Source organism: Protobothrops mucrosquamatus, unplaced genomic scaffold (genome assembly GCF_001527695.2).
Source record: "Protobothrops mucrosquamatus isolate PMUCROS unplaced genomic scaffold, P.Mucros_1.0 scaffold555, whole genome shotgun sequence".
In the NCBI taxonomy this organism is placed as follows: domain Eukaryota; kingdom Metazoa; phylum Chordata; class Lepidosauria; order Squamata; family Viperidae; genus Protobothrops; species Protobothrops mucrosquamatus.
The window spans coordinates 1,255,433-1,266,351 of NW_015386858.1; the positions used below are offsets into that span (position 1 = coordinate 1,255,433).

At 38.8% G+C, this 10,919-nt stretch overlaps 1 protein-coding gene across 1 annotated transcript in view; it reads left to right on the forward strand.

Moving 5' to 3' along the window:
- LOC107288512 (unconventional myosin-Ia) overlaps positions 1-10,919 on the forward strand; it is a 53,286-nt gene that overhangs the window by 40,385 nt on the left and 1,982 nt on the right. Inside the window, exons 23-27 of the mRNA XM_015817140.1 lie at positions 912-1,046; positions 2,393-2,499; positions 2,596-2,728; positions 3,485-3,637; positions 9,794-9,921. Coding sequence (XP_015672626.1) covers positions 912-1,046; positions 2,393-2,499; positions 2,596-2,728; positions 3,485-3,637; positions 9,794-9,921 — 656 coding nt within the window. The remainder of the gene's footprint in view (positions 1-911; positions 1,047-2,392; positions 2,500-2,595; positions 2,729-3,484; positions 3,638-9,793; positions 9,922-10,919) is intronic.

Below are 10,919 nucleotides of genomic sequence, written 5' to 3' on the forward strand. Positions count from 1 at the left end.
AAGACACAAATGGCTGATTGCAGGTTGCCTAGTTTAAGGGGGAAAAGCAATTTTAGCATATATGCCTAAACCTAAGAAGCAGATCTTGTCATGGTTTGCACACAGCCCCAGAACTGTATCCTCACAGCTCCAGAACAGTTAAGTTCTGGAATGAAACCAATGCAAACAAGCAGTAGCTGCTTTTTGGCTAAGGACTGGAGATACAGTACATGCTGTAATGCAAGATACTAGAAAGAAGCTATGTAGGTAGCTTCCTTCAGTTCAGGTTCAATAGCAGTGTTGAATTATTTATAAACTTTATGTCATCAGAATATACATGTACAGATAGTCCTTGACTTGCAACCACAATTGAGCCTAACATTTATGTTGTTAAGGGAGACATTTGTTCACTGAGTTTTGCCCAGCGGTGGGATTCAAATATGTGAACAACCGGGTTCTCTGTGTGGATGCCGCTTCCAGAAGTCCGTTCTGGGTCTGGGCAACAAAAAATTAGCTACCGGTTCTGCCGAAGTGGTACGAACCAGCTGAATCCCACCACTGGTTTTGCCCCATGTTACGACCTTTCTTGCCATAGTTGTTAAGTGAATCACTACAGTTGATAAGTTAGTGACTCAGTTGTTAAGTGAACATGGCTTCCCCACTGACTTTGCTTATTGGAAGGTCGCAAAAGGTGATCACATCGCCTTGGGACAAAGCAACGGTCATAAATGTGAACCAAGCATTTGAATTTTGACCACACGGTCGTGGGGTTGCTGCACAGGTTGTTGTAACTGTGAAAAATGGTCATAAGTCACATTTTTTCAGTGCCGATGGTAACTTTGAATGGTCACTAAATCAACTGTTGTAAGTCAAGGACTATCTGTAACCTTCTAACACAGGTCTCACAGTTTCTGCTTCTGTTCTGCTTACAGGTACAAAAATTCTTCTTGGGCCTGAAGGACAACCTCCCTTCCATGTCGGTGACCAACCACACTTGGCCCCCATCCCCATACAAATTTCTCACAAATACCAACCAAGAATTGAAGAAAATATTCCACCACTGGAGGGTTAGGCACTACTTTTGACTCTTTCTATTCATTGCTCTTTCAATCTAAATGCCTTGCTGGCATGTATCAGCCTGGTAGAGTAGACCATAAATCATTTAGGTGTTTAAATCTACTTTGATTAGAACATGTAAGAGCATTTTGCAAATCTGAAAGTGTGAAGATAAAGAGTAGCCAGCCGGAGGCATTTTCTCATGTTGCTTGGAATGAGCTTAAGCTCTACTTATTTAATGTTTGCCTTGATCAAGGATCTTCTCATGTCAGCTGTCAAACAGAATTCTGTGTCATTAGCCAGAATGCTTGATTAATTTGTTTAATTCAGGGTATAATGGTCTGGGAAGATGTTTAAAAAGCCTTCTATTTCTGCACAGATTTATTTCATCCATATTACTGAAGATTCAATTGTGCAAGCAGCAATTTCTACTATTGTAGTAAAAAAGAAGGATTTCTTACTCACCAATGTCCTGCGATGCGGGGCATAAGTGGAGTTGATTTCGCCCTTCGTGTTCCCTTCTTTAAGGCAAAGCAAATCGCACCATTAACTCTCTCCATCCCCCACAGCATCAAGGGACACAGAACACAAAAGGTTCAGGCCACACATCACTCGGTCTTACCACCCAAGTGCTGGCATTGCTGTGAAGGGCAATCAGATGGCCTCATGGCTGGCACCACCAGAAAAACTGTTAGCCAGAATGCCTGGCTGATTTGTTCACCTCAGCCTGCAACAGCCAAAAGACGCTTTGAGTCAGGAAAGGCATTTAAATGCTCTTTATTTCTGCATGGGAGCCAAGAGGGTACCTCACTTTCAAGAGGCATATTGAATATTGTTTCCACCTAACTTTTATGCCTTCTTAAAACAAGGAAAATTATATCAAAAAAATCATTCATTGGTTAACGCAAACTCCTAAATCCAGCACTTGCACACAAGTTTTGTCTAATCTATAATATTCTTAGCAAGTAACATGTTTCCTGCATTGTAATATATTGAGGGGTGGTTTTTTTTTAATATTACAATGAAGCAGAGGTCTCTTATTACTAGACTGGAGCAGTCTATTCTGGTCAGCTGCATTCCTTTCCTTACTGCTTCCATTGTGCAGGCAGATGTTTAAAACTCTCCCCTCCCACTTCCTCAAGACCCTGAATACTGCTGGAATTGTCAGGTACCAAAATTTTGAAACCTTGTGTGTGACTGTGCACATGCTTGTGTAAAGGTAACTGAGCTGAATATATATTTTCAGTTTTAAGGAGTGTTTTTTTTTGTTTTTGTTTTGTTTTTGGTCTCTGTACTTTATAAGAAGGAATGTCACCTTTTGTCCCTTCCCTTGTTGCTCCATGCCTTTCTGGTACAGTGTAAGAAGTATCGAGATCAGCTTTCCCCAAAGGATAAAGAAGCCTTGCAGGACAAGTTGTGTGCCAGTGAACTTTTTAAGGGGAAGAAAAGTTTGTATCCTAAGAGGTGAGTTCAAAGCATGAAACTACACCACCCCAGGTCAAGAGTCCTTGACCTCCCCCAAAATAGTGCAAATTACGATCCAGGTTTTATGTTTTTCAGCCTCCCCCAGCCTTTCCGGGGGGAATACCTTGGTTTGAAGGAGAAACCCAAATATCGTAAGCTCCAAACCACGGCCAATGACAAGCTAGTGATGGCGGACTATGTGAAGAAAGTCAACCGAGGCGATGGAAAGGTGGGACACCTTATTAACCTGCTTTGTCTTCCAAGGAACTGCAGCAAGGACATGCCCAGTTTCTCACACTTTGCTCCTGTAAAGGGAAGAGTTCTGCTTATTGTGATCCTGGAATGAGCAAATATTTTGAAGACTATATGTATATAACATTTTGGAGATTTCACACTCAATGATCAAAATAATAATTCTCAGAATGGGCTTCCTTGTGGCTAAAACTATTTTCCCTCCACCTCCTCTTTTTCTTAACTTATGGCCTCTGTCACTGGGGGCTAAAATAAAATACAGCTGCTAGAGTCCCATCTATGAGAAAGTTCTTATCAGGGAGTCCTTTTGGGGCATTTGCAAACATTATTTTGGCAGGCACTCTGTCAGGTGCTTTGGGAGGATTCTGTATTTATCCAGGTCATGTGTATCTAGCAGAAGCCTTTGGACAAGGGGAGGGGATGTTTTTGAGTTGCATAGCATGTCATGCAAGGCTTATGGGGCAATATATAATGCACATGGAAATAATGGTTAATTAAGGAACTAGGTTAATCCCATTGCATGAGTAAACACATAGTAATAGCTTCTTCAAAGTCTGAGCCGCTATTTTATCAGCCACATGTTTAACAATCATGGCAGAAATCATGGCAGAGCATTGTTCCTTTCTTGCTGGGAAATAACCCAAGATCCTTAAAAATACAGAGTAGCTAACCTTTCAGCTCAGACAAGCAGATATAGTACATGAAATAGGAGCTTTTCCTCTCTTCCTTTCAGACTTCTTCTCGGATACTCCTTCTCACGAAGAGTCACATCATCCTGGCTGATCTCAAGGCTGCTCAACCCAAAACAGTGATCACCTTGAATGACGTTGAGAGTGTTTCTGTCAGTTGCTATTCAGATGGGCTTCTTGTTCTACACATTAGAGAGGTAAGTAGGAATTGGGGTTTGGTGGGGAGAAGAGGTGTAAAAGATGACAGATAGTCATTTTGGGCTGTTCAAACAGCATTGAAAAAAAGTGACTAATGACTGTGACACTCACCAAGAGACATGGTGACACAATAGTTAAAATGCAGTGTTGCAGGCTAACTCTGCCGACTACCAGCAATTCAATCCTGACCATAGTCTGGCAGTTCAAATTCTAGATATATGGCATGAAAGATCATAAATTATAGATAGACAACAAGATAATCTTTGATATTACCAGTAGTTTGTCCACATATATATCTCTTGGCCTCTGTCAGGACTCACTGAGCCCTGGTGGCGCAGTGATTAGAATGCAGTACTGCAGGCTACTTCTGCTGACTGCCGGCTGACAGCAGTTTGGCAGTTCGAGTCTCACGGGCTCAAAGTTGACTCAGCCTTCCACCCTTCTGATGTCAGTAAAATGAGGACCCAGATTGTTGGGGGAAATAGGCTGACACTGTAAACTGCTCAGAGAGGGCTATGAAGCGGTATATAAGTCTAAGTGGTATTGCTATTGCTATTTTCACACTTGACCATTGCAGCATCTCTATGATCATGTGATCAAAATTCAGATGCTTGGCAACTGACTCATATGTATGATGGTTGCAGTGTCCTGTAGCTATGTGACCACCTTTTGCAAACTTCAGACAAACAAACTCAGTGGGGAAGCTAGATTCACTTAACAATCGTGTTGCCAACTTATCAACGGCGGTGATTCATTTAACAACTGTGGGAGGAAAGGTTTCAAAATGGGGCAAAACTCACTTAACAACTGTCTCACTTAGCAACATAATTTTGGGGCTCAATTGTGATCGTATGTTGAGGATTATCTGTAGCGTAGAAAGCTCCCTGTAGGCAATTTCATTTTGCTTTGGAATAGCAGAACTGCCCCCATTCAAGGTGTGAAGTTGCATCAAGTTTAGGATTTGGGGAAGAGCATATTTACAGTGCCAGAGTTGAAATAAAAACCCACTTGAGTTTAAAAAGCTAAACGTGATATTCAGCTTAGTTTCTTAAAAAATGGCTTGGAGGAACATACCTTCTTTGAAAGCAAAGGGAGTAAAAATCTGGGCGTACATCAACAAGGCTATCAACTGACTGAAGGGTAGTTAAGCAACAGTCCTTCATATACAGGTAGTCCTCAACTCATGACTAGTCATTCACTTAGTGACCATTCAAAATTACTACACACCCCGAAAAAGGGACTTACGATCCAGATTCAAAGTTCCAATGCTTTCCCCCAATACCACAGTCACATGACTGCATTTTGCTCATTCAACAGCTGGCCTGCATTTTTGGCCGCTTGCAGCATCCTAAGGTGACTGCAATTTATGATACTTTTAGCAGAAGCTGATGTTTACATCCAGTTTCCAGCAAAAAAACAACAACACCATGTAGCAGACAATGGGTTCACCTAACGATTGTGATGTTCATTTTATGACAGTCACTTTCACTTAATAGCAATAGCATTTAGACTTATATACCGCTTCACAGTGCTTTACAGCTCTTTCTAAGCAGTTTACAGAATCAGCATATTGCCCCCCAACAATCTGGGTCCTCATTTTATCGACCTCAGAGAAGGCTTTCCAGAAGAAACAAAAAAGAAGCCCAAGGGAGTGGGGGAGTCAGGGACATTTTGGCGGGGATGAAAAATCGTGGTGAGCATTGGGGCAAAAATGAAGAGATGATCTGAGCTGGCTGAAAGAAACAAGGCCAATGAGAGGGCCAGGGATAGGACTGGTGTGACTCCACCAGGACAGTGAATGGAGCTGGCCATGCAAGGGGATGGAAGAGAAGGAGATGGGCTTGGCAGCCATGCACATGGCCTGTTCTCCGGAAGGGAAGGGGATGCAGTCAAACTTGAGCCGGTCAAGATCAAACTGCTGGCAGTTGGCAGAATTAGCCTTCAATACCTGAGTATTGCATTCTAACCACAGCATCACCACGGCTGTGTGGCTAATGACCTCCACAAAAAAGTTAAAATTGGTGCAGTCATGTGGTGATCTGCTTTACAGCTGTCATGATTTACAAATGAAATTGCAGGGTCAATTATAGTAATAAATCAAAGAAGTATGTTTTTAAGGTATGCTTTTAAAGAGTGGGAATCTATGGCTGGGTAAATATATAGGGGGCATGCTTTTAATTAACTAAATCACAATTTTTTCTAGGAAATTTATTATTGAATTGCCTAGTATCTCACTGTTTTCTCCGTAAACAGGATTTATTTCCAAAGCTGAGTTGTGTTTTAGTACAAAAGAGAGGAAGGGAAATAATCAAGGTTGTAAATATTTGGCATTTTACCTCAATCAGCATTTTCCTTCTTGAAACAAAATTGGCTTTGCCTCACCTGGCTTTAGGGCTATTTGTCATTAAAAGTTGTGGATCTCCTCCATCTAACTATTGCTTGTTTTATACTGGTCTCATCTCATTTGCGAGCCTTACAGTCTGTATCATTCTCAGAGTCTTTATCCATATGCCCCTTGCTCCTTTTTACCAACTTTGTCTAGACTACAGGTAGTCCTTGATTTACAACCAGTCCTTTAGTGACCATTCGAAGTTACAACAGCATTGAAAAGAGTGACTTATGACCATTTTTCTTTCTTTTTTTATTGAGAATTTTATAAAATTTTACAATATAAATCCCCCCCTTCCCCAACCCACCCTTCCACTCCCCCCTCCCTCCCCCCTCACTTCCCAGTGCCAATCACAGGGTTAACAATAAAATAATCATACTCTAAATAACATTAATCAACTATTAAAATAACATATCAATAACCTCCTTTAACTCTCTTTTAAACAAATATATACAGTTATTAAAAACAATAATAATAACATCACTTTAATAATCAAAAATAGTACTAAATAACCTATTCTAAGCTTTGTACAACAATAATACTCTAAAATTCACTCAAAAACCAAATGATATTTTTTGATCCCATATTTGCGCTCAATATAATCTATCCATCTTCTCCAAACCAAAATATATCTTTCTTGTGAGTAGTCCTTCACATAAGCAGAAATCTTGGCCATTTCTGCTAGGTTCGAAACTTTAAGTGACCATTCTTCTATAGTGGGTAAATGTTCCGTTTTCCAATATTGAGCTACTAGTAGTCTTGGAGCAGTTATAAAGTTCAACATCAATTCCATTTCTTTTGCATCCAAGTCTTCCATAATACCCAACAAAAATATCTGCGGCTTAAACTTTATCTTTTTCTTAAAAATATTTTGAATATTCCACCATATCTTAATCCAAAATGCTTTAACTTCCCTACATATCCACCAAATATGAAAATAAGTTGCATCTAAATTTCCACATCTCCAACACTTAGGTTGTAGATTAGGATACATACAAGACAATTTTTGAGGATCCAGATGCCACCTATAAAACATTTTATAAAACTTTTCCCTTAAATTTTGAGCTTGAGTAAATTTTACATTTCTAACCCAAATTATCTCCCATGTATCCAATAAAATTGGTTCTTGTATATTTTGCGCCCATTTTATCATACAATCCTTAACCAATTCTGTTTCTGAATCCAATTCAATCAATGCATTATAAATTCTTTTAATATGAGCTTGAGATTGATCTTTAATCTGTTTCATCAAATTTGCATCCTGTAAAGTAATACCAACTTTTTGACCCATACGCCACCTCATTAACAATTGATTATAGTAAAACCAAGAGTATTCAATATTTTCTTGTTTCAAATCTACTAAAGATTTGAACTGCCAGTCTTGTCCTACCGGACGAAGTAGTTCCTTATAAGAAACTTTATCCAAGTTAACCCTCCTAGATATCCCCTCTAATACCTGTCCTGGAGTTGCCCAGATAGGAATTTTGTAATTTAATTTATAATAATATTTCTTCCAAACTCTCAATAGAGCACTCCTTAAGATATGGACCTTAAAATTTGTGTCTACCTTTTTATCATAGATTAAATATGCCTGCCAACCAAATAATAGATCCCATCCTTCAAGAGAAAGTATATTCTTATTTGTTAAATTTAACCAATCACTAATCCATGTCAAAACCATCGCATCATAATACAATTTTAAATTAGGGGCTTTAAGTCCTCCTCGTTCCCTTATATCTTGCATAATCTTAAACTTAACTCTTGGCTTCTTGCCCGCCCAAATGAACTTATTAATACCCTTCTGCCAGTCCTCCAAATTAGCATCTTTTTTTAAAATAGGGATCATTTGAAACAAAAAAAGAAACTTTGGAAGAATATTCATTTTTACTGCTGAAATTCTCCCCAACAAAGATAATTGCATTTTTTTCCAATCATTTAAATCTTTTTGAATCTTAGCCCATAAAAGCTCATAATTATTCTTATACAATTTAACATTAGAAGCTGTAATATAAACTCCCAAATATTTTACCTTTTTAACCATTTCAAAACCTGTAAGCGTAACTAACATATCTTTATCATTCATAGACATATTTTTCGGTAATATTTTAGTCTTATTACAGTTAACCTTAAAACCAGAAACCTTCCCATATTGTGCAATAATTTCAACCAAGTCAATTACCGATTCTATTGGCTGAGTTAATATTAACACAAAGTCATCTGCAAAAGCTCTTAATCTATAATCAATCTTATTAACCTTAATTCCTTTTATTATAGAAGACTCTCGAATTTTAATTAACAAAATCTCCATTGTTAACACAAATAACAATGGAGATAATGGACATCCTTGTCTAGTTCCTTTTTCAATTTTAAATGCTTCTGTTACCCCCCCCCCCCTATTAACTATAATCTGTGCTGACTGCTGCTGATAAATAGCCTTAAGGGCAGACAAAAAAATTTCCCCAAAATTCATTCTATCTATAACTTGAAACAAAAACCCCCAGTCTAATTGATCAAATGCTTTTTCAGCATCTAAAAATATAAAAGCAGCAGGAATTTGATTGTTCTTATCCAAATATTCAATTAAGTTAATAATTTGTTTTACATTATATTTCATGTATCTTCCAGTTATAAATCCAGATTGATCAGTATGAATCAATTGGCTCAACACTTGCATTAATCTATTTGCCAGTATTTTTGAAAAAATCTTATAATCTGTATTCAATAAAGATATAGGTCTATAATTCTTAGGTTGAGTCAAATCCTGACCCTCCTTTGGTATTAAAGATATAAAAGCAGTTCTCCAAGAAGGAGGTATCTCTTCACCCAACAGAATACTATTAAACAATTCCCTTAGCGGTTCTATCATTTCTTCAAATAGCATCTTATAATAAATTGCTGTAAATCCATCTGTACCTGGTGCCTTACCAAGTTTTAGTTGCTTAATTGCCCCCTTAATCTCCTCCAATGTAATTAAGCAATTCATTTTTTCCCTTTGATTATCTGACAATCTAGGAAAATGTGCCTGCTGTAAATAATCATCTATTTGTTCAAGTTGTATTTTTTCAGAAGCATATAACTTAGAATAAATGACCATTTTTCATACTTAACGACCGTTGCAGTATTCCCATGGTCACATGATCAAAATTCAGATGTTTGGCAACTGGTTCATATTTATGATGGTTGCAGTGGCCTGGAGTCATGTGATCCCCTTTTGAGACTCTCTGCCAAGCAAAGTCAATGGAGAAGCCAGATTCGCTTAACAACCGTGTTATTAACAACAGCAGTGTTTCACTTAACACATGAGTGTCAAACTCGATCGCGTCACATGACGTATCGTGACTTTGTTTTGTCTTTGCAGAGCTGGAGTGGGCATAGCCTACGTGGCCTGCGTATAACGCATCCGGCCCGTGGGCCGCCAGTTTGACCCCCTGACTTAACAGCTGTGGCAAGAAAGATTGTAAAATGGGGCAAAACTCACTTAACAACTCAATTTTGAGCTCAGTTGTGGTCATAGGTTGAAGACTACCTGTGTAGTTCCTTTGTGACCTTGTGGTTTTTGAATGAGCTGTAGCCCTAAAAAATACCAACATCCTAAATGATCAAAGGAAGTGAAGTAAGCCTGAGCAGAGTTTTGTTTCAAATTATTCACGAACAAACGGCTACAAAAAAGTGAGCTGAATTGACCAAGAAATTAAGTTCTAAAGCTTGTAAGTCAGGGGAACGATAACAAATATCTCCAGCGCATGTGACCACTGTTCTCTTATAGTCTTCCACAGCTGACACCAAAGGGGACTTCCTCCTTATCAGTGACCACGTGATTGAACTGGTTACCCGGCTTCACCAAACCATGCTGGAGGCTACAAAGCAAAGACTGAAACTCCAAGTGGCTGATGAGTAAGGACAGAGTTGACCATGGTGGGGAAAGGGAAGGGTTTGGATGAGAGCTTTTATTTAGATGTTTATTCTCTTTTACTTGTATTGGAAAACCTCCAAGAGTGAGTCACTCCATTTGAGACCTCTGACTTTAAGTCGGATAAAGGAGACTTTGGATCCAATTTTGACAAATTTTTCCTCCTCTCCCCTCCCCCCACAATTAGAAAGACTATTTCTGCTCTGGTGTGTCAGAAAATGAAAAGGGACTGTCTTTAGCCCTACTAGGTTTAAGGAAGCAGGCCTTGATGTTGGAAGCTATCTGAAGATGCAGATAAAACTCTAATTTGTTGATATCAAGTATATGTAAATTATATATTATGGCCTGTAAATCTGGAGCCTGTACATCCCTAATTATAGTTTGTGTGGTTTGTTGCATTGTATTCAGGCTGTTTAGCTGTAGCAATTAATACATTTCACATCTCTTTTCCAATTATAGTAAAGTAACTAATAATTAAATGATGAAATGTTTTAGCTTCAACAGCTTGCAAAAATAACTGTAAATTTGATCATCCCCACAGACTATTGAATATTGTATCTCATTTGACACAGCAAACCTACTACTGTATTTCTTTATTAGGAACAGGACAGTTCCCAAACTGTCCAGCAGTGACCTACATTGGAGTTAAATAAATTTGCAGGGTTAATCCTCCCCCCCCCTTCTTTGAAACCCATAGTTTACTTCAGGGGTGTCAAACTTCCGGCCCGTGGGCCGGTTTCATCATACCGGAGCCACGCCCACCCCATTGCCAGCAATGGCGAAAAAGCTCCGATAGGTCGCGCAACGTCATGTGACGTCGCGAGTTTGACATGCCTGGTTTACTTGATAAGATTTCAGAAGTAGTTTACCTTTAATAATAATAATAATAATAATAAATTTAATTTATATGCCGCCCTTCTCCCGACGGGACTCAGGGCGGCGCACAACATATTTAAAACAAAACATAAATACATTCCCCCCC